The sequence below is a fragment of the Salvelinus sp. IW2-2015 genome, linkage group LG33, assembly GCF_002910315.2.
Source record: "Salvelinus sp. IW2-2015 linkage group LG33, ASM291031v2, whole genome shotgun sequence".
Lineage (NCBI taxonomy): Eukaryota > Metazoa > Chordata > Actinopteri > Salmoniformes > Salmonidae > Salvelinus > Salvelinus sp. IW2-2015.
Genome location: NC_036872.1, coordinates 31,573,460 through 31,596,738, shown reverse-complemented (window position 1 = coordinate 31,596,738; position 23,279 = coordinate 31,573,460). Strand labels below are relative to the sequence as shown.

Genomic DNA, 23,279 nt, shown 5'->3' with positions numbered 1-23,279 from the left:
GTATTTAGAAATATTAACGTAGTTTCTATTTCATTATTTTATATTCCGTTTTTTATGGTGTTACAAATGTATTACAAATGTATTTGAGCACGGCTCTTTCTCACTCAAAATTGTTGCCCCCCTCTGTCATGGTGGTATCGTCCCAAGATGGCAGCCTCCCTGTTGCAACGCTGTTTAGGAGCTGTCAAAGTTATCCATAAATGTGGGACTTACAGTTTTATAGGTACATATTTGTATATGTAAAATATAAGTATTTAAATCAGTAACATTTGCTATCATTGATTCATTCATTTTTCCCCGAACTATTTTTATTTTTCCAAGTGAGCATATGGCTAGCCAGCTAATGCTAGCTTCCTAAAATTAATCCATTCTGACATAACTCATAACTGTCTAAATAAGATGCATCTTCTCCCGTTTGTTCAATGATTGACCTTAGTATTTGCTTGTACTGAAATCGCAATTAATTGCATTGTGCTTGTTATCTTCAGTTCCAGCAAGTTACCCAATGTAACTTGTAATGATTATTGTTTATATCCTACAGACAGAAGATGTCTACTTTCAGCAGCATACACAGACACCAAATTATGGGAGGAGAGAGAGAAAGATCATCAAAATCTGGGTAAGCTGGGTAACCCAATACACTCATTACCAATTATGTATTGTTCATTACTAACCATCCCCTTTGTCACTACCCATCACAACTAATAAAAAGTGGATCTCAAACACATCTGTCACACATTAGCTGTCAAGTAAGTGGACATGACATCAGTTGCGTTTTAGTTTTCTGAAACCCATGTGAATATAGAATAGACATTCTGTGCATAAGTACCCGAAGACATAACAACTGTAAGTTGATGACAATGTCTGTGAGTGTCTGCACCAAATGAACACAGGAGGGCAGTGTTAGCTAGCTACATATTGACAGTTACTATACTGTGTCATTCATACTGTAAAATGTTTCAAGGGTTGAAATCATATTTTTAAATGGCAGAGAGTTTGAGCTTGGACTAGTTGTTGTGAAAGTAAAGCTTAATGTGASTATGCTATTCTACAGCATTGATGGCCGCCTTGATGGACAGGATTTATGACCGAAATTTCCCTGTCAGCTCTCTGACAATATCACGGGTAAGAGCATGTTAGAGTGCAGAGAGATTACACCCTTCTAGCCCAGATGTCAGCCTGTTTCTCCTTTAGAAAACTGCTTCATTGTCATATCTGGTACATTCAGGCTAAAACAGAATCCGATATGTTGGCTAAAACTAGGGTTGCAAAATTTCAGAAACTTTCAATAAATTCCGTCGTTTTCCCGAAATCCCGGTTGGAGGATTCCTGGAATAAGGGGGGAATAAGAAAGAAATCTGAAATCCTCCCAACTAGAATTTCTGGAAAACCAATTTATTGAAAGTTCCTGGAATTGTGCAACCCTTGCCGAAACAGAATCTAGTGGGCACCCTAGCTAATATGATTTATGTTCTGATCAACCTGTAGTCAAATTAGTGAAATATTAATCCATCATTTCTCTGTGTATTTTCTTTTTCAGTTTGTTGACAACATATCGTCAAGAGAAGAGGTTGATCAAGCAGAGTACTATCTTTATAAGTAAGCCTCATTTGCACGCCCTGTAAAATTATTTATTTGTTAGGGTGTTCACTTTCTGGTCTAAGTTGCTGGCTAATCCTCTATGTTCAGTCCTCTGTTTTGTCCTAGTCTTTTTGGGCGTGTTTATGTTCAGTCACATGCATGTTTCTTTGTTCTGTGCTGTGTTAGAGCTTTCCTGTTTTCCACTTCTCTGGAATCTGTTTCTTATGTGATTAAAAGATTTACATTAATATTGTGTTGCAAGCCTATGGATTAAGAAGCATTTACACTTGACTTGACCCATCTATCATAAAGGCATCATAATAATTACATAACAGAAGTCATAAACATTCATGTCTTGTTTGTTGTTGTTTTTTAATGTTTGAACATTTCTCTCCTGTAGATTTCGCCACAGCCCAAACTGTTGGTACCTCAGAGACTGGACCGTCCACAGCTGGGTGAGACAGTGTCTCAGATATGGGGCCAGAGACAAGGCCTTACACACCCTCAAGAACAAGGTAGTTCTATATTATGCCGAGCAGAGCCATAGAAACAAGGTTCCACAAACTGTCCTCCATTGTGGCACACAACCTTCCATGTGTAACGGATGTGAAATGGCTAGTTAGTTAGCGGTGCTGCGCGCTAATAGCGTTTCAATCGTTGACGTCACTCGCTTTGAGACCCTGAAGTAGTGGTTCCCCTTGCTCTGCAAGGGCCGCGGCTTTTGTGGAGTGATGGGTAACGATGCTTTGTGGGTGACTGTTGTTGATGTGTGCAGAGGGTCCCTGGTTCGCGCCCGGGTCTGGGCGAGGGGACGGACGTAAAGTTATACTGTTACATTGATGCTGTTGACACGGATCACTGGTTGCTGCGGAAAAGGAGGAGGTCGAAAGGGGGTGAGTAACGGATGTGAAATGGCTAGTTAGTTAGCGGTGCTGCGCACTAATAGCGTTTCAATCGGCGGTCACTCGCTTTGAGACCCTGAAGTAGTGGTTCCCCTTGCTCTGCAAGGCCGCGGCTTTTGTGGAGCGATGGGTACGATGCTTCGTGGGTGACTGTTGTTGATGTGTGCAGGGTCCCTGGTTCGCGCCGGGGCGAGGGGACGGACGTAAAGTTATACTGTTACACATGGCCATACCATTCTTTAAAAAATATATATATATTTAGCCTTTATTTAAACAGGGAGTCACATTGAGATTAAAAATCTATTTTACAAGAGAGCCCTGTATACATTACAATAAAAACAGAGTAATAAAACATACACTTCAATATGTGTATTTATTTATTTATTTCACCTTTATTTAACCAGGTAGGCCAGTTGAGAACAAGATCTCATTTACAACTGCGACCTGGCCAAGATAAAGCAAAGCAGTGCGACAAAAACAACAACACAGAGATACACATAAACAAACGTACAGTCAATAACAAAATAGAAAAATCTATGTACAGTGTGTGCAAATGGAGAAGAGTAGGGAGGTAGGCAATAAATAGGCCATAGAGGCGAAATAATGACAATTTAGCATTAACACTGGAGTGATAGATGTGCAGATGATGATGTGCAAGTAGAACAATGTATAAAACAATGTAATTCAGCACACAATAACAAACTAAACATATTTAATAAAAGCAATGACATTCAACTACATAATCAATAATGTAAACTGCCTGAGTGACACCAGCACATCTAACTGCAGTGAACTCTGCAGATTGTTCCACAAATTAGGGGCAAAAAAACTAAATGCAGATTTTCCTGAATCTGTGGGGACTGAAGGGATCTCTAATGTTGTCCATTCCTGAGAACGGGTTTGGTAACTTATGAGTCTTAACTTAATTAAGGAAGTTACATATGTTTGGGGGGTGGCAGGTAACCTAGTGGTTAGAGCGTTGGACCAGTAACCGAAAGGTGCTAGATTGAATCCCCGAGCTGACATGGTAAAACATCTGTTGTTCTGCCCCTGAACAAGGCAGTTAACCCACTGTTCCTAGGCCATCATTGTAAATAAGAATTTGTTCTTAACTGACTTGTCTAGTTAAATAAAGGTTAAATAAAAAAAATATGGAGGCAATTTCTGTAAGATTGATTTGTAAATAAATAAAAGAGAATGTAGCTCTCTTCTTACAGACATTTTTATACAGACTAAAATGAGTCCTAAAATTGTCCCCTGTGATAAAACGTATTGCGGAATGGTAGACTGCGTCCAAGGGTTTCAAAACAGAGGTTGCAGCATGCATGTAAACAATATCACCAAAATCCAATACAGGGAGAAGCGTTGTTTGAACAATCTTTCTCCTATTTTCAATACTGAGGCATGATTTATTTCGATATAAAAAAACAATCTTGGATCTAAGCTTCTTAGTCAGATTTTCATATGCGTTACCAAGGACAACTTGTCATCAATCCAGACACCCAGGTACTTTGGGTTAGAGCCAATTTGGGCACCATTTGTTGCGCAAATATGCAGGTCCTCAGGGTCAACATTTCGTGACCTAGAGAACAGCATGAGCTTGATTTTACTTGTATTTAACACTAATTTATGATCTGTAAGCAATTTCTGAATTGAATCAAGTCATGCTGAAGTTCACGAATGGCCTCCTGCACCAAGGTGGCACAGGACCACAAAACTGTGTCATCTGCATAGAGATGAATGTTACAAGTATTAACAGTGTTTCCTATGTCATTAATATACAAGGTGAACAATAATGGACCAAAAATCGAACCCTGAGTTACACTTTTTTGAATCTCAAGAAATTCAGATTTAACCCCATCTGTCAAGATGGCCTGAGGTCTGTCGCCAAGGTAATTCTGAAACCATGAACAGGCTGTATATCCCAGGTCTATTTTTGATAACTTCTTCAGCAAAACAGAATGATCAACAGTGTTGAACGCCTTTGACAGGTCAATGAACAAGGCAGCACAGCTCTTTTTAGCATCCAAGGCATTGACAAGATCATTAACAACTAGCGTGGTTGCTGTGGTAGCACTATGCCCAGGCCTAAACCCTGATTGGTTTATATTAAAAATACAATTATCAGATAAAAAGGAACGAAGTTGTACATTAACCAAGGATTCAAGAATCTCAGCTAAAGAAGGTAGTCTTGAAATGGGGCGATAGTTGTCAAGATAATTTTTCCCCCACCCTTATGGAGTGGTAGCACATATGCGGATTTCCAGGCTTTTGGAATACTTCCTGATTACAATGTTAAATAAAACATGTGGGCTACTGAGCCAGCAATAAAGGGAGCTGCACGCTTAAGCAGACCATGCTTCAAATGATCAGCCCCTGTGGATTTTATTTTGTCTAGTGTTAGCGAAGCATCCAGGACTTCATTATCAATGAATTTCCCAAAAGAGAACTCCTGACCAGCATGTTCAGTATCATTCAATAGATTTTCACCATCGACATCCAAACTACACTTTTAAAGAGCTGGCTTTGAAATACATTCAAATATATAGCCTGCAGAGATAAAATGGTGATTAAACGCATTAATGAACATAAAATAATTTGCATTCTAACTACAGTTGTATTGTCCAATACATGGTGCCTGTTGAAAACCTACATTCTAAAGAGTTTGACAACCTCCATTTCTGAGGTGGACTATAATATTGCCGGGGGTATTTTTWTTTWTWKWTTTTTTTTAAATTAACATTTTCTGTTTCTGTATTTAGGTGCAATATGGAATGTTCCCAGATGATTTCACATTCAACCTGCTGATAGATTCATTCATTAAAGATGAAGACTTCAAAGGTGAAGAGTCTATGACATCTGAAATTAGTATTTGTCAAACTGTAAAGTTATCCCAGGACCCCTTTGGAAAAACTCAGTTAAACTCAACGAAACCAATAATGTACACTAGCGTTCAAAAGTTTGGGGTCACTTAGAAATGTTCTTGTTTTTGAAAGAAAAGCTATTTTTTTGTCCATTAAAATAACATCAAATTGAGCAGAAATACAGTGTAGACATTGTTAATGTTGTAAATGACTATTGTAGCTGGAAACGGCAGATTTTTTACATGGAATATCTACATAGGCTTACGGAGACCCATTATTAGCAACCATCACTCCTGTGTTCCAATGGCACGTTGTGTTAATTAACTAATCCAAATKTATAATTTTAAAAGGCTAATTGATCATTAGAAAACCCTTTTGCAAYGATGTTAGCACAGCTGAAAACTGTGGTGCTGATTTAAAGATGCAATAAGTGACCCCAAACTTTTGAACGGTTGTGTATATTCTATATTCACACACATAATATCTACCTTAAAACCTAAAAAGGTTGGTCCTCTTCTGTAGGTGCCTGTTCTGTCGTGGAAGAGGTGATGCTTCAGGAGTCTTTTGATCTACCATCAACACAGATCCTGTCCATGTATGCACTGAGCAGTTACCTAGCAACCAAACCAGAGCTCAGTGTAAGTAAAGTAGCATTCGCTGCTTGGTACTGTGTGTGTACCAACATGTTTGGAGAAGTTATCGTGCCAAAGTACATTTGGAATGTTTGAATTATGTAGAACTGAACGATTGTTGGAAACTTAAGGAGGACATAATCCTATTTGTGTAGAGAAGTTAAGTCTGATCCCAGCACAACATCATTCCCATAACAAAATATGCATATGCCGGAGTTTGAATTCAGCAGCCTCAGTTTTTTTCTGTATAAATTAGTTATTATGCTTTTTGTAAACGTTGTGCTAATGCTGTCTGAAGTGTGTGTGTGTGTGTGTGTTGGTTCACTACAGGTGTCAGAGCAGAGGGCTCTGGGAGCAGCACTGCTGATATGTGGTCTGAAGCAGGACAACTCTACAGGCCTCAGCGCTCAACTGTTGGGTTGTGCTCTGCTAGGTATGTGTTCCTCCAGTCATACCACAGACCTGGGCCTAAATCAAGCCCTTCCTCATGTTCCTAACCCTTTGGTGATGGCAGGAGGAGGTTTTCTCTCCATTTCTCAAGAATCCCTTCTCTTCATCTTCTTGTCAAACATCATTGAAATCAACCTCTCTCTCTCTCCATGCCACATGGTCTTTGCCTCATGTTGTGCTGATCAAGTCTCTGATAGTTTCCTCTCCCTGCTCCTCTCTCTTTGTCTGTCTCTAGGTAAGGTGGAGATGGCGGCTGGGATCCATGCTGTGTTCAGGGGCATGCCTCTGATGTGGAACCCAGGGTGTCTGGGCCGGGCCCTGGCCATTATGGAGAGAGTAGCTGCCGCTCCTGGAGATAGCAAACTATCAAAGGATGCCGTACGTTGCCTACTTACCAATACATGTCTCAGTGCTGTACTTTCTGCAATTGTTCAATTACTGTCTCACACTAACAACATTGTTAGTAACACATTACATTATAATAGTAACTCTTTGTAAAGCATGCACCACGAGTAAGAAGCATGCAGTTTATACTGCTACAGAGCTTATCGTTAGCAATTTCAGTTAACTCATCAAATAACACAGTTACCATATGACACAAACATGGTGGCAGTGGAAAGCTGTTACTGTCCAGGTATGATGTATGACGCAGTCTTTCTCTGCAGGGCTTAGTGTTGAGATGGAGCGACACTGTCATGTCTGTGTTATTTATACCCTGACACACGTCAGTGCAGCACTCTTCTAGCCCTGTCTAGTTAAATAGTTCAACTCTGAACAAAGTAATATGATTTATGGGAGTCTGGAGCCCAGGGGAAATCTGTAAGAATCTGTCCTTTGGGCACCAAACCAGGTTTGCTAGAAAGCAGGACAGTGTCAGACCTGATGCCTCTGTGTAGGTCAGGACAGACAGGACCTATTAATTGTGTGTCATTGTCTGTTTGCGTTTGTTTGTTTTTATGTCTGTCTTTTGTCCTGATGGACTTCTGAGAGGATGCTCCAGTGTGGCTTCGCTTCGCAAGTTATTGTGTCTGTCTGAGTGCAGGTCTGGCGGTCCCAGTTGTGTTTTTCCTTATATCTCTGTGTGTGTGTGTGTTTCTCTTAGGTTGATTACCTGGAGGGCCTGCTACAGGACCTCTCCTCTGCCTTGGACTCCAAGTCCTCCTCTGGTAAGAACGAGTTAGGAGGAGAGGAGGAGGAGGGGAAGAAGGAGGAGGAGGATGAAGACGACCAGGAAGAGAGAGAAAAACTACCGCTCTATGCCAGCAGGTTCAAGGTAGAGACTGGGCAAAGATCAATCAGTCAAACAGGGAAAGAGTGTGTATGGACAGTACATGTATGTTGTGTTATGATTACAGATTTCTCATTTTAAGAAGGTGAATATATTGCTATTAAGCACTCTTAGTCTATAACAACAGTTACACTTAATCGCTCCTTTTCCCTAGACCCCATTTCTAACCACCTCCTCTCCTCTGACCGTGTGTAGGAGCTGAGTGGGCAGCTCCAGTCTCGGGGTAAGGTGGACCCTAGTCCCCTGCAGGTGCTGGTCTCCAGCCTGGTCCAGCAGGGCCTGGCCTCAGCAGAGGGCCCTGACATGGAGCAGTACCAGAGGAAGGTAGGGGAGTGGGAGGCAGAGAGGCAGCAGCTCATCAGAAGAGAGAAGGAGATGAGGGAGAGGGCTGAGGAAGAGAGACAGGCCCGTCAGGCAGCCAAGGCAGCCGCACAATAGCGCTGAACACACAGCTAGAGGGTGTTCATGGTGCATTCCTTGCAGTGTATACCACCACAAAGCATCAATACATATTACTGGTACTTTTTCATAACCTGTGGGGTCCCTACATCGTCTGCAGTGAAACATACATGAAAAGTGAGGGTCGTTTTTGAAATATGTAATATAATCTGTTGTCTCCTGAAATCAGTTTATTTCATGTAACCTTTTTGTTTGTGTCTTTTGTACAAATGCCATTCACAGTTTAGCAATGTACCGTGAACAAGATGTCAACTCCCCATGATAGAATTTTGTCTGTATTAAATTATCATGATCAACAAATAATGATGATTCTTGACTTGCTTTATACTCAAATATGAACAAATCAGAGAGCTTAGTTTATAGTTACATGCATTGTTACACATAAGACTCGTAACCTCTATTTCATCCTTAGCTTAGGTTTCTTAAGATTTCTGAGTTTTCTTTGAAAATATGTTGTATTTCCTGTTGTGGACAGCAACTTGATGTTTTTGGTCTAGCTCCAGTCTAGTGATTGTTAAGCCTGATGGCCACTCTGACCTCATGTAAGCAGAAAAGGAGGAAAGCGGGGGAAATCATGGCTTCACATCCTCCCACTCCCTTTCCTCTCTTCTCTCAGAAGGAGGTGTTTGTGAGAGCACATGTAGACCTTTGTGTGTGTGTGTGTGTGGGGGGGGGGGGGGGGTGTTATACAATCCTAGGGGAGCTGATGACTGATCTAGGGAAAACAAAGTTTGTTCTTTACACGTGCATGAATACAGTTGAATTTCTTAGCCTTATCCTGTCGGCCATTGCCACAAAGAAAAACACCGTCACAGATCCAGATCGGAGGTGAATTGCTTGGCCCTTGTTTAGAAGTTGACAGGTCTTTCTTTATGTGTCGTCTGGAAATCGACAGTATCAACAGTGGCATAACAGTATAGTAAGAAGACTAAAGTATCTTGTAAACTTTAATAGACGTCAACTAACTGCAACAGGCTACTCAAATACCACAGGTGTAAATATCTCAGGCTAGCCTATCACTGTTATTTTTTGTTTGAGGGAGATAAGTAATCAATGAGGAAAATGCTATTGCCCATTCATGGCATGGGCTTGGGAAACTGCCTGCTATGCAGACTAAGATGAATATAAGGCACAAATACTTTGTCACAAACAAGAGCCATTGTTGTCTTGAGGCTGTTGTTTTGAGGCTCCACATTGACTCCCAGAGAGTTGGAATGTCTCTAGTTAGAATGATCTTTATTTGCTAAAAATAGTTATATTCTACTAGAGCAGAATTTGCCATTTGTAAATGGCCATGTCTCGGATCTGTTCAATTTAAGTTAAATAGAAAAGTAGAAAGCAGACTTGCTTTTATTGAGAGCTGAGAGAATCTGAAAATGTATARTATATATAAATATTCTACTAGGTTTTCAATGTATCTTACAAAAAAAATACAAATCTGCACTTTCTCATATATGCTAAATAGATCACCCATGAATGTAAACCTTGTCCCAAGCATCCCTCATCTCTATCAGAGTATATATTGATCTTTAGATTTCACCCTTCCTACGTGCAATATGTGCTCTCACATTTAGCCCTTTTCACAAAAACAGTGTTACATCTAATCATGTTGAAATGTCCAGATGACCCTGTCTTCATGTGATAGGGTTAGGCATAATCAATACAGTGAGAATAGAGACCTCACTGATCTCCTGGCAATGTACAATTTCTGCTTTGATCACCATGACTTTAGAGGGAAATTATGGATAGGTCATCATGGTTAGTTGATGGTTCATTATATTTTAGTGAGGATGACTAATATTCTATCATAGCTTATCTTATCTCACAATGATACCATTTCTTCCTAACCTAAGGCCTACAAAAGACTCCTTTTGGGAGCATCCGTCATTTCTGTTTAGAAGTCTTTTCTATCTCTTTTGTATTTAAAAAAAAAAAAAGATTTTGGCTCAAAGTATAGGCCTACTATGCAACAATATTTTTTTTAACTATACTTGTCAAACACAATTTCCAAAATAAATGTGACATTTGGATCTCGGACTGTCCTTCCACCAGGTGTGCAAGCAGCGAGTGAAATGAAGCCAATCAACATGTCTGATAGTCAGGAAGTTTCTTATTCAGGTCACTGGTTATTGGAAGCTCTGACTGCGATGGTTAAAGTGCACTAAAAGCCTCAGGTTTGGGGTTGTGTCTAATTTGGAACGGTAATGTAGTCCCAAATAACAGGCCGTACGTGGCTCAAACTCTGTCATGGTCTGTTTGAGATCACTAACAGCAAATTAAGTAGAGAGGATTGCCTAGGAAGGAGTAACCATCAATAATGTTCCATGTTTGAAGTGTGACGCTGATATACAGTACCAATCAAAAGTTTGGACACACCTACTCATTCAAGTATTTTTCTTTATTTTTACTATTTTCTACATTCTAGAAAAATAGTGAAGACATCAAAATTATGAAATAACACGTGAAATCATGTAGTATCATGAAGAGCTCCCGAGTGGTGCGGTGGTCTAAGGCACTGCATCTCTGTGCTAGAAGCGAATTACAGACCTTGGTTCGAGTCCAGGCTGTATTACGATTGGCCCCGTGTCGGCCGTAAATGTGAATTTGTTCTTAACTGACTTGTCTGGAAATTTAAAGTGTTAAACAAACTAAAATTATTTTTGATTCTTCAAAGTAGACACCCTTTACCTTGATGACAGCTTTGCACACTCTTGGAATTCTCTTAACCAACTTCATGAGATAGTCACCTGGAATGCATTTCAATAAACAGGTGTGCCTTTTAAAAGTTCATGTGTGGAATTGTTTTCCTTCTTAATTAATGCGTTTGAAACAATCAGTTGTGCTGTGACAAGGTAGGGGTGGTATACAGAAGATAGCCCTATTTGGTAAATGACCAAGTCCATATTATGTTATGAACGGCTCAAATAAGCAAAGAGAAATTACAGTCCATCATCACTTTTAAGACATGAAGGTCAGTCAATCCAAGTGCAGTCGCAAAAACCATCAAGCGATATGATGAATCTGGCTCTCATGAGGACCACCACAGGAAAGGAAGACACAGAGTTACCTCTGCTGCAGAGGATAAGTTCATTAGAGTTACCAGCCTCAGAAATTGCAGCCCAAATAAATGCTTCACAGAGTTCAAGTAACAGACACATCTCAACATCAACTGTTCAGAGGAGACTGTGAATCAGGCCATCATGGTTGAAATGCTGCAAAGAAATCACTACTAAAGGACACAAAAAGAAGAAGAGACTTGCTTGGGCCAAGAAACATGAGAAATGGAAATTAGACTGGTGGAAATCTGTCCTTTGGTCTGATGAGTTCAAATTTGAGAGTTTTGGTTCCAACCACCGTGTATTTGTGAAACGCAAAGTAGGTGAATGGATGATCTCCGCATGTGTGGTTCCCACCGTGAAGCACAGAGGAGGTGTGATGTTGTGGGGGGTGCTTTGCTGGTGACACTGTTTGTAATTTATTTAGATTTCAAGGAACACATAACCAGCATGGCTACCACAGCATTCACAGCATTCACCACTGGGCTCCCGAGTGGCGCAGCGGTCTAAGGCACTGCATCTCAGTGCAAGAAGCATCACTGCAGTCCCTGGTTTGAATCCAGGCTGCATCACATCAGGCTGTGATTGGGAGTCCCAAAGGGCGGCGCACAATTGGCCCAGCATTGTCCGGGTTTTGCCGGGGTAGGCCGTCATTGTAAATAAGAATTTGTTCTTACCTGACTTGCGATACTCCATCCCATCTGGTTTGCACTTAGTGGGACTATCATTTGTTTTTTGACAGGACAATGACCCAACACACCTCCAGGCTGTGTTAAGGCTATTTGACCAAGAAGAAGAGTGATGGAGTGCTGCATCAGATGACCTCGCCTCCTCAATCACCCGACCTCAACCCAATTGAGATGGTTTGGGATGAGTTGGACCACAGAGTGAAGGAAAAGCAGCCAGTAAGTGCTCAGCATATGTGGGAACTCCTTCAAGACTGTTGGAAAAGCATTCCAGGTGAATCTGGTTGAGAGAATGCCAAGAGTGTTCAAAGCTGTCATCAAGGCAAAGTATGGCTACTTTGAAGAATCTAAAATAGAAAATGTATTWTTTTGTTTGTTTAACACTTTTTGGGTTACTACATGATTCCATATGTTATTTCATAGTTTTGATGTCTTCACGACTATTCTAGAATGTAGAACATTGTAAAAAATAAAGAAAAACCCCTGAATGAGTAGGTGTGTCCAAACTTTTGACTGGTACTGTATTTCCAGTGTGGTTTTAGAACAATGCAGATAAAAATGTAATAAATGAGGTGTCAAAATGCTCTATAGCACACAACATAAGATCATCAATGTTCTATTACATACATTTCTACTGTATCTGAACTAATATACATTATAAAACATACTGTACATTAACTGCTTGTCTAAAGGAATGTTATATGTCATCCTGTTTAAATATGTTTTCTGATATGACACATTAATGAGTGATGGCTATTTAGAAACTGAGAAAACCTCTTGACTTCAGAAGAGTGTTCCATCACCCCTGTAGAAAACTCAGTGTTCCCTGAAACGACTGTAGTGCGGGTCCTCAAAAATGCTTGATCAACAAATGCTCATGTTATTCTATTCCTCCCCTGTGCTGCTTGTTTTCTGGAATTACAAGTTGAAGTTCCCAGAACTCTTCTCTATCTTGATTTCTAGATGTGACGTACAGATTTGTATTTGTATTTACTAAGGATCCCCATTAGCTGACTTGGCAGCAGCTACTCTTCTTGGGGTCCAGATGTAATGGGAAGAGAACATTTTCTGCAGCTTGTGACATGACAGCATCTCCCCTGTGTGTGCTGTGTCTGTAAATACTTTAGGATAAGATGCTGCAAGGGTATGTTTTTGTTGGCTCAGCATCTCGCAGCACTGGTGTCTCTGGAGAGAAGTGTTTATTAATCTAAAGTAATTCATCAAGAAAAATGCTACATATTTAACCAATTAAAGCCTGCTAAAAGATTCATGAGAGCAAATAAGATCAAATTGATTTGTTTTGAGGGTTTGCAGACGTGTTATGTTTTTACAGAATATTGCACAAACATGGCAAACGTGAAAACATAAAATCTGCATTTACAAATGAGATTACTCTCATTGCTCTCTAATTTCTCTCTATATTCACTTTCTTCCAAAAACAGTAGCCTACATAAACAGTATCTCCTGACTGGTAGTAGGATCTGACAGAAGTTCCTTCAGCCTCCAGACATGGCTTGAAATTAAACACATACCTTTGAAGTCATTCAATTCAAACCAATGAATAACCTACTACTTCTAAGCCTGTATAGCTATAGCTTTAATAACTGGATATACAAACAATGGTGTGAAAGTTGTGAAGAGAGAGCTTTGATGTAGATACTGTCTGAGTGACCCTACAGTAAGTATGAGTTACGAGGGAGCCCTCAGACTCTGGGGACACAGCAATTCTACTGCCCTCCTGACATGGTCATGATATACAGTACCAGTCAAAAGTTTGTACACACCTACTGATTACAGGATTTTTTCTTTATTTTTACTATTTTCTACATTTTATAATAATAGTAAAGRCATCAAAACTATGAAATAACACATATGGCATTATGTAGTAACCAAAAAAGTATTAAACAAATCAAAATATATTTTATATTTGAGATTATTCAAAGTAGCTACCCTTTGCCTTGATGACATCTTTGCACACTCTCACTGGGCAACATTGAGAGAGAGAGGTAGGGCTACAGTACCGTAGCAGTATGTAAACAAATTAACCTTTTTACGTTTGATGAAGTAGAGTATAATCACAACACTCAACCTGACTAAGAGTGGAACTAGCAAATATAGTTGAATGAAATAATCATAAAATGATTTATAGACAAACTAGACATACTGTACAACCTGTGAGATGGGAATGAAAGGGAGGTAGTGCTGGGTCTAGATAAGAGACTTTATTGAAAAGGCTTACTTACTTAACCTGATTAATGGGCTTATTAAACTAAATGATTCACATATTAGAATGGCGCCGAAGGAGATAGCTGCCGTTTTACGATCCCGTAACCAATTGTGCTATTGTGTATGTTTTTCACGTTAGAAATAACTTACTATGTACATAACGTTTCTTCCACCGTGTCTTATGACCGAAAAGAGCTTCTAGATAGCAGGACAGCGATTATCCACCCTGTACTGGAGGAATACATTTTCTTCAACGAGTCGGACAGATGGGAAGGATTTACTTCAGTCGCCCGACAAGGCCCTCGTCCCCGTCATTCGCAGGAGAAAGAGACGGAGGTATTGGGGACGAAGGTCCGGGTGCCTTGTAAGGATCCTTTGCCGAGAGGGTAATCTACCGTTACCATCGGTCCTATTAGCCAACATACAAACAATCGATAATAAAAATAGTCAAACTATAATCACGTATATCCGACCAACGGGACATTAAAAACTGTAATATCTTATGTTTCATCGAGTCGTGACTGAATGACATGAATACCATACAGCTGGTGGGTTTTAAGCTTGTTCGGCAGGATAGAACAGTCTGTGTATATTTGTAAACGACAGCTGGTGTACGAAATCTAAGGAAGTCTCRAGGTTTTGCTCACCTGAGGTAGAGTATCTCATGATAAGCTGTAGACCACACTATTTTCCAAGAGAGTTTTCATCTGTATTTTTCATAGCTGTCTATATACCACCACAAACCGATGCTGGCACTAAGACCGCACTCAATGAGCTGTATACGGCCATAAGCAAACAGGAAAACGCTCATCCAGAGGCGACACACCTAGTGGCCGGGGACTTTAATGCAGGGAAAATCTCATCCGTTTTATTTCATTTCTATCCATCATGTTAAATGTGCAACCAGAGGGGGAAAAAAACTCTAGACCACCTTTACTCCACACACAGAGACGTGTAAAAAGCTCTCCCTCGCGCTCCATTTGGAAAATCTGACCATAATTCTATCCTCCTGATTCCTGCTTACAGCGGGAAGCACCAGTGACTCTGTCAATAAGAAAGTGGTCAGATGAAGCAGATGCTAAGCTACAGGACTGTATGGCTAGCACAGACTGGGAATATGTTCCGACATTCTTCCAATGTCATTGAGGAGTACACCACATCAGTCACTGGCTTCATCAAAAAGTGCATCGATGACGTCGTCCCCACAGAAACTGTACGTACATACCCCAACCAGAAGCCATGAATTACAAGMAACATCCGCACTGAGCTAAAGAGTAGAGCTGCAGCTTTCAAGGAGCGGGACTCCAACCCGGAAGCTTACAAGAAATCCCTCTATGCCCTCCGACGAACCATCAAACAGGCAAAGCCTCAATACAGGACTGAGATCGAATCGTACTACACCGGTTCCGACACTCGTCGGATGTGGCAGTGCTTGCAAACTATTACAGACTAAAAAGGGAAGCACAGCTAAATTACTTCTATGCGCGCTTTGAGGAGAGCAACACTGAAACATGCATGAGAACGTCAGCTGTTCCGGACGACTGTGTGATCATGCTCTCCGTAGCCGATATGAGTAATACCTTTAAACATGTCAACATTCACAAGGCCGCAGGGCCAGAGGGATTCCCAGGACGTGTATTCCGAGCATGCGCTGACCAACTGGCAAGTGTCTTCACTGACATTTTCAACCTGTCCCTGACTGAGTCTGTAATACCAACATGTTTCAAGACCACCATAGTCCCTGTGCCCAGGAACACTAAGTTAACCTGCCTAAATGACTACTGACCCGTAGCATTCACGTCTGTAGCCATGAAGTGCTTTGAAAGGCTGGTCATGGCTCACATCAACACCATTATCCCAGAAATCCTAGACCCACACCAATTTGCATACCGCCCCAACAGATCCACAGATGATGCACTCTCTATTGCACTCCACACTGCCCTTTCCCACCTGGACAAAAGGAACACCTATGTGAGAATGCTATTCATTGACTACAGCTCAGGGTTCAACACCATAGTGCCCTCAAACCTCATTACCTAGCTAAGGACCCTGGGACTAAACACCTCCCTCTGCAACTGGATCCTGGACTTCCTGACGGGCCGACCCCAGGTGGTAAGGGTAGGTAACAAACACATCCGCCACGCTGATCGCCAACGTGTTCAGTGATGACTGCATGGCCAGTCACGACTCCAACACCATCATCAAGTTTGCCGATGACACAACAGTGGTAGGCCTGGTCACCAACAATGATGAGACAGCCTATAGGGAGGAGGTCAGAGACCTGACCGTGTGGTGCCAGGACAGCAACCTCTCCCTCAACATGAAAAAGAGAGGATTGTGGACTACAGGAAAAGGAGGATCGAGCATGCCCCCATTCTCATCGACGGGGCTGCAGTGGAGCAGGTTGAGTGCTTCAAGTTCCTTGGTGTCCACATCACCAACAAACTGTCATGGTCCAAACACACTAAGACAGTCGTGAAGAGGGCTCGACCACACCTATTCCCCCTCAGGAGACTGAAAAAATGTGTCATGTGTCCTCAGATCCTAAAAATGTTCCACAGCTGCACCATCGAGAGTATCCTGACTGGTTTTATCACTGCTTGGTATGGCAACTGCTCGGCCTCCAACTGCAAGGCACTAATTAGGGTAGTGCGTACGGTCCAGTACATCACTGGGACCAAGCTTCCTGCCATCCAGGACCTCTATACCAGGCGGTGTCAAAGGAAGGTCCTAAAATTTGTCAACGACTCCAGCCACCAGTTACCGGAGCGCCGGGTCTAGGTCCAAAAGGCTTCTTAACAGCGTCTACCCCCAAGCCATAAGACACCTGAACAGCTAATCAAAGGGCTACCCAGTCCCCTCTTTTACGCTTCTGCTACTCTCTGTTTATTATCTATGCATAGTCACTTTAACTCTACCTACATGTACATATTACCTCAATTACCTCGACTATCCGGCGCATATGACAAATAAAATGTGATTATTCACAATATAAAACCCCAAGAATGAGGCCATATCACCTGTTTTCCATTAACATCTAAACATCATCAACTTCACAGACAAATTCAGTATGTTATACATTGGTTCCTAAAACACTCAACTAAATATATGCCTCCACAGGGTGATACCACAAGCACCTGTTTCCACTGTGAGCCAGTGAGTGGTCAGGAAAGTGAGACATAAATGTTCCTGATGGCTGTCCAAGGACTTGGGCACTAACTACTATGTTAATAATTACGCTTCATGCACTTGTTTACATGTTTAATGATTCACAGAAAAGGCTGCTCATTCCTCAGAATATAAACAAGGTGGCTGGATCCTAGCTTGAGATGCCCATGTGAAACTAAAATGTTAATGTAAATCTCCCATTAACGTCGGTGCATAATTTACAAGAGTCTGAGTTACCTGTGAATAACCAGAGTGAACACTCCAGATTCAACGTGCAGAGCCACAATCACTGAAGGAGATTGTGTGACAACCGTGTGAATGGAACCTATAGGTTTACTCTGCCATCGTGACTATATAAATAGCTGGTAATATACACAGAGAATTTCTCCAAATGGTGAAAGGAAAACACATGAACAGTGATGAATGGTTTGATACACGTCACCAATTGCGAAAAGAAAACATGAATCGGGAATAATCGTTTGATACAGGTCATCATTTGCCTAGATTATTTGCCTTTACTTAAAAACATTTTTTTTACTATCTGTTGTATTAGGTTTCAGCATTTTTTTGTTTTCAGTTCTTTATAGCTTAAGTCCTGTCTGCATCCTACCTACAGATCAAATCAAATCAAATTTATTTATATAGCCCTTCGTACATCAGCTGATATCTCAAAGTGCTGTACAGACACCCAGCCTAAAACCCCAAACAGCAAGCAATGCAGGTGTAGAAGCACGGTGGCTAGGAAAAACTCCCTAGAAAGGCCAAAACCTAGGAAGAACCAGGCTATGAGGGGTGGCCAGTCCTCTTCTGGCTGTGCCGGGTGGAGATTATAACAGAACATGGCCAAGATGTTCAAATGTTCATAAATGACCAGCATGGTCAACTAATAATAATCACAGTAGTTATTGAGGCGTGCAGCAAGTCAGCATCTCAGGAGTAAATGTCAGTTGGCTTTTTAGCACGTCCAGTGAACAGGTCAGGGTTCCATAGCTGCAGGCAGAACAGTTGAAACTGAAGCAGCAGCAAGGCCAGGTAGACTGGGGACAGCAAGGAGTCATCATGCCAGGTAATACTGACGCATGGTCCTAGGGCTCAGGTCCTCCGAGAGAGAGAAAGAAAGAGAGAAGGAGAGAATTAGAGAGAGCATACTTAAATTCACACAGGACACCGGATAAGACAGGAGAAATCCACCAGAATATAACAAACTGACCCTAGCCCCCCGCCACATTAACTACTGCAGCATAAATACTGGAGGCTGAGACAGGATCAGACTTTATGTTACATAACATAAGAATTTAAAGAATTTGAAGAATTTATAGTTGTCAGAATGGCTGTGTTGTCTTTAGGCGCCAGACTCAAAGTGAAAAGTCTTCCTGGTTATAGGGATATTCTGGTCTCCGATTGGAGGAGAGGGTTCAAATCTCTCTTCTGACACAGCTTTTGCCTTAAAAAGTAGCTGTGTATCAACACAGAGAATTTGTCCAAATGTGAAAGGAAAACAACATGAACAGTGATTAAGAGTTTGATAGATGTCATAATTTGAGAACAGAAAACACATTAAACGGGAATATTCGTTTGATACAGGTCATCAATATGCCTAGTTTAGAATTCAATAAGTTACTCAAATTCCTTTCAAAAAATGTTTTTTACTATTCTCTTCATTACCTTTTAACATTTTTTTATTTTCCGTTCTTTGTATCTTAAGTTCTGCATGTTTCCATCAGACATATCAGACTTTATGTTACAGAATCCTGAAAAACATATTAATTTTAAGTCTTTTAAAGTTGTCAGGTTGGCCGAGTGGTCTGAGGTGCCAGCCTGAAAGAGAAACTCTCCTGGTTGTAGGGGTATTCTGGTCTCTGATTGGAGGTGAGGGTTCAAATCCATCAGCTGACAGAGCAGTTCCCAGCTCATATTCCCTTCCCCAACTTCCAGTAAAATGAATGTGCAAATGACTGTAAGTCGCTATGGATAAAAGCATCAGCTAAATGGCTATATTATTATTGTTATTTCTTTCCAGCCCTCAGCCCAGGTTCCCCTCCCCACCTTCCAGACCTCAGCTGCTGTTCCCCTCTCCACCTTCCATGTTCCAGCCCTCAGCTCCTCACCCTATAGCCCCAGGCCCAACTGTTATGGATCTTCCAGCCCCAGCCCCCTTCTCCAGTCATACAGCCCCCTTCTCCAGTCATACAGCCCCCTTCTCCAGTCATACAGCCCCCTTCTCCAGTCATACAGCCCCCTTCTCCAGTCGTACAGCCCCCTTCTCCAGTTCCAGTTTCCAGCCCATTCTCCAGCCTCAGTCTTCAGCCCCAGCCTGTGGTGTTTTCCTGTCTCCAGTCTTGGCCTGTGGCTGGGTTGTGTCATGACTCTTTCCAAGAATCCGGTCTTCCCCAGAATGGCACTCATACGCTCTYGTCTCAAACCAGAGGAGAGAGGGAGGAAACAAAGAGAAAGGAGAGATGGCTATAGCACCAATGACAAGACCCCATTAAATGTTCTCAATTTCATTTCATTACTTTTATTACCAGTCCTCTCTTCTTTGGATTTGGCAATAATAACAGCAGAGGAATGCCAAACTCAGCATTCGGCYCTATCTTTTTCTTGATAATTAATTCCTCTTTGCACCAATGTGCTGCTGCTGAAATAAGCACTAAGCTCTCCAAGCCAATGCTGACTGGGAGGAAGGTTATCCAGCCGTGTGTGCGTGCGCACGCGCAGCGTGGGTGTGTACTAACCATGTGATACACATGCTTTCATTATGACCATAGAACAGTGCTTCTCTGTTGTGTGGTCAACAGCTGGTTCTTCCCTAACACACCCAGAAGCTGAAGAGCTTTGAATCAGCCCAAAGGCTACATCTGAAAGGTGTGGATGTGTGTGTGTGCATGAGAGTCATCTGTATTTTCAACTCCACAGCTCCTGATAAACTGGACCCTGCCAACATCCTGCCTGGATTTCGTTTCTGTGTGTGTGCGTTCGGGCCCCCATCCGTGCCTCAGTCTGTAAGCCAGGAGTAAAGTGGTTGATGGTAATCCTACCTGCTGTCGTTACTGATTTGAGAACAAACATCTCTATCTGCCCAAAAACAAACATGGTGAGCGACCACCGGGGCCACTGGAGGGCTGGGTGGTGTGAAGGTTGCATCCTGTCCCTATCTGAACCACAACTGGTTTGGGTTGTTTACGGCTCAACGGTTACTGTTGTGTATCCGTGAGCTTCTTCAGAACTAGGCTACACYCTTTGTGTATCCTCTGCCTATCTTTAAGCTCCCACCTCGGTTAATGTGTTTCCATGACAAAGCAGCTGAAACGAAGCCCATCTTGTATCCAGTCAGCCATACGAATGAAACTGAGTGGTAGGATACCGGTTTTCCCTAAAACACTCCTTACCCTTGGATGGGGCTCCCAAAGATGATGGATAAATGARGATGGTAAATGGCCTGAGTGAACTAATGAAAAAAAAATGGTGAGTTCAGGTCTACTTAACTGTGTGTGTATCCCATACTATAGCAGCTGGGTCTGGTCTACTTAGTTCATTTACGATTATTGAACCAGAAAAAAGAAAAGGAAAAAAAAAAACTGTGAGTGTGGCGTCTCGCTTCCTCTTCCGTCTCTGGTGCTCCTGTTCCCTTTGGAAAGCCCAGACCCGGCCATGTTTCTATGACGATAGGATCCCAGGGTCGGTCACATGGCAAGGGTAAAAGGGAGTCTCAGGGCCTAATTCAATCACAACAAGCTAACCAGGTTACTGGGTTAAGGTAAAAAAATAACCCCCCCGAGTGGCCTACTGTATGTCTGAAAGGTTACGTGCTTCAGTTTATTTTCTGTTTCACACAGTAAAATAGAGTAGCAATGTCTAAATGCCTTCCAAGTGTCCTTTAAAGTAGCTGTCCAGCGTTTCCAGATGTCTATGAAATATGACCTCTAATTAATTACAATATGAGTGAAGTGATTTTCCTTMCAAATATTTTTTKATTAAATACGTTAAAAAGCAGCTTTTCTGTGTTGGAATGGTGTTGGCGTACCTTAACAGAATGATGTGGGCRTATAACGGTCATTAARATATCCATGCGGGTAGACCGCTGATTGGCCAGCTGATCCTCCTCAGCAAGATGGCATCAGATACAAGTTTGAGGTGGGGGTTTGTGGGTTGTCTCCAATTTATGCTTTGGCCACAAATATGAGTATAGGATGAGTCAATGACATTATTTGGGTATGAGTTAACAGAATATTTCACTGAACAGTTAGCATACTTTAAGAAGTGGCCATGAAGGAGATACATCTAAACAACCCGAAGGCCAGGTGGTTGTTTTAAAAGAAACTGTGCTCAGATAACTAACCTGAAATAATAATGGAATCAACCATAAGGAAATAAAGGCTCCTYTACAASAGGAGAGTGTAGAGGCCTAGAGCTTTCTGCTTGCATAGTGCCCAAATGGAGCCACAGAGAGACTCAAAGACAACATGGTCATGCAAGATTTAAGTTCCAGATCATAAATCATGCACTTCTGTGAACTAAATATCTTTCATTCAATCAATTGAGAACAAACTGGAGGAGCTCTATCTTATCAACAGGACCTGAAGAACTGTAATATCCTATGTTTCTCTGAGTCGTGGCTGAACAAGGACGAGGACAATATATCCTACATCTAGCTGTTTTTTCTATGCATTGGCAGGACAGAACAGCAGCGTCGGGTAAGCTCAAGGGGGGAGGTGTGTRTCTTTGTTAACAGCTGATGCGCTGTCTGTATTTAGGAAGTCTCGAGGTTCTGCTYGCCTGAGTTAGAATACCTCATGATAATCTGTAGRCCATACAATTTACAGAGAGTTTTCATCTATATTTTTCATAGCAGTCTATTTACCACCACAAACCCATGCTGAMACTAAGACYGCACTGAAGGAGTGGTATGGGGCCATAAGAAAACAAGAAAATGCTCATCCAGAGGCAGCACTCCTAGTGGCCAGTGATTTTAATGCAGGAAAACTGAAATATGTTTTACCTCATTTCTACCAGCACCTGGGAAATTAGAGGCAACATTTTGTTTATTAACTCTAGGTCACCTTTACTCCACAGCCAGAAACACACAAAGCTTTCCCTCGTCCTCCACTTGGCAAATCTGACCAAAACTACCCTCCTCATTCCTGCTTACAAGCAAAAACTCTAACAGGAAGTACCAGTGACGCATCCAATACGGAAGTGGTCCGACGAAGCAGATGCTAAGCCACAGGACTGTTTCGTTAACACAGACTGGAATATGTTCCGGGATTCATCTGATGGCATTGATGAGTTTACCACATCAGTCACCGGCTTCATTAATAAGTGCATCGAMRACAGTCCCCACATTGACCGTCCCCAAGAACACAGTGGCCTCCATCATTCTTAAATTGGAAGAAGTTTGGACTCACCAASACACTTCCTAGAGCAGGTCACCTGGCTAAACTGAGCAATCGGGGAGAAGGGCCTTGGTCAGGGAGGTGACCAAGGCCTCCGACTGGAGGCGAGGGTTCAAATCCCTCTTCTGACACAGCTTTTGCCTAAAAAAGTAGCTTTTGGTCAACACCGAGAAATTCTCCAAATGGTGAAAGGAAAAAGCATGAACAGTGATTAAGGGTTTATAGATGTCATAATTTGAGAACAGAAAACACATGAAACGGGAATAATGGTTTGATACAGGTCATCTTATGCCTAGTTTAGAATTCAGTAGTTACTCAATTCCTTTAAAAAAATGTTTTTTACTATATCTTTCAATACCTTTTAAAAAAATGTTTTTTACTATATCTTTCATTACCTTTTAACATTTTCTTCTTTTCCGTTCTTTGTATCTTACGTTCTGCATGTTTCCATCAGACATATCAGACTTTATGTTACAGAATCGTGAAAACATATGAATTTTAAATTTTCATAGTTGTCAGGATGGCCGAGTGGTCTAAGGCGCCAGACTCAAGGTGAGAAACCTTCCTGGTTATA

General features: G+C 41.6%; 1 protein-coding gene across 1 annotated transcript; it reads left to right on the top strand.

Moving 5' to 3' along the window:
• Positions 1-118: 118 nt before the first annotated feature.
• Positions 119-8,479, top strand: LOC111958195 (small ribosomal subunit protein mS27-like). Its single transcript, XM_023979393.1, has 11 exons — positions 119-223; positions 542-619; positions 1,055-1,125; positions 1,541-1,599; positions 1,982-2,096; positions 5,246-5,324; positions 5,870-5,985; positions 6,310-6,412; positions 6,665-6,807; positions 7,532-7,702; positions 7,913-8,479. The coding sequence occupies exons 1-11, from the start codon at positions 148-150 to the stop codon at positions 8,153-8,155; spliced, it is 1,254 nt and encodes a 417-aa protein (XP_023835161.1). The 5' UTR covers positions 119-147; the 3' UTR covers positions 8,156-8,479.
• The last annotated feature ends 14,800 nt before the right edge of the window (positions 8,480-23,279 follow it).

Excerpts from the sequence above, each read along its gene's own strand:
- LOC111958195 (XM_023979393.1), top strand. The coding sequence starts at position 148 with ATGGCAGCCTCCCTGTTGCAACGCTGTTTAGGAGCTGTCAAAGTTATC. Across the intron at positions 224-541 it reads TGGGACTTACAGTTTTATAG|ACAGAAGATGTCTACTTTCA; the intron begins GTACATATTTGT and ends TATATCCTACAG. Across the intron at positions 7,703-7,912 it reads TCTATGCCAGCAGGTTCAAG|GAGCTGAGTGGGCAGCTCCA; the intron begins GTAGAGACTGGG and ends GACCGTGTGTAG.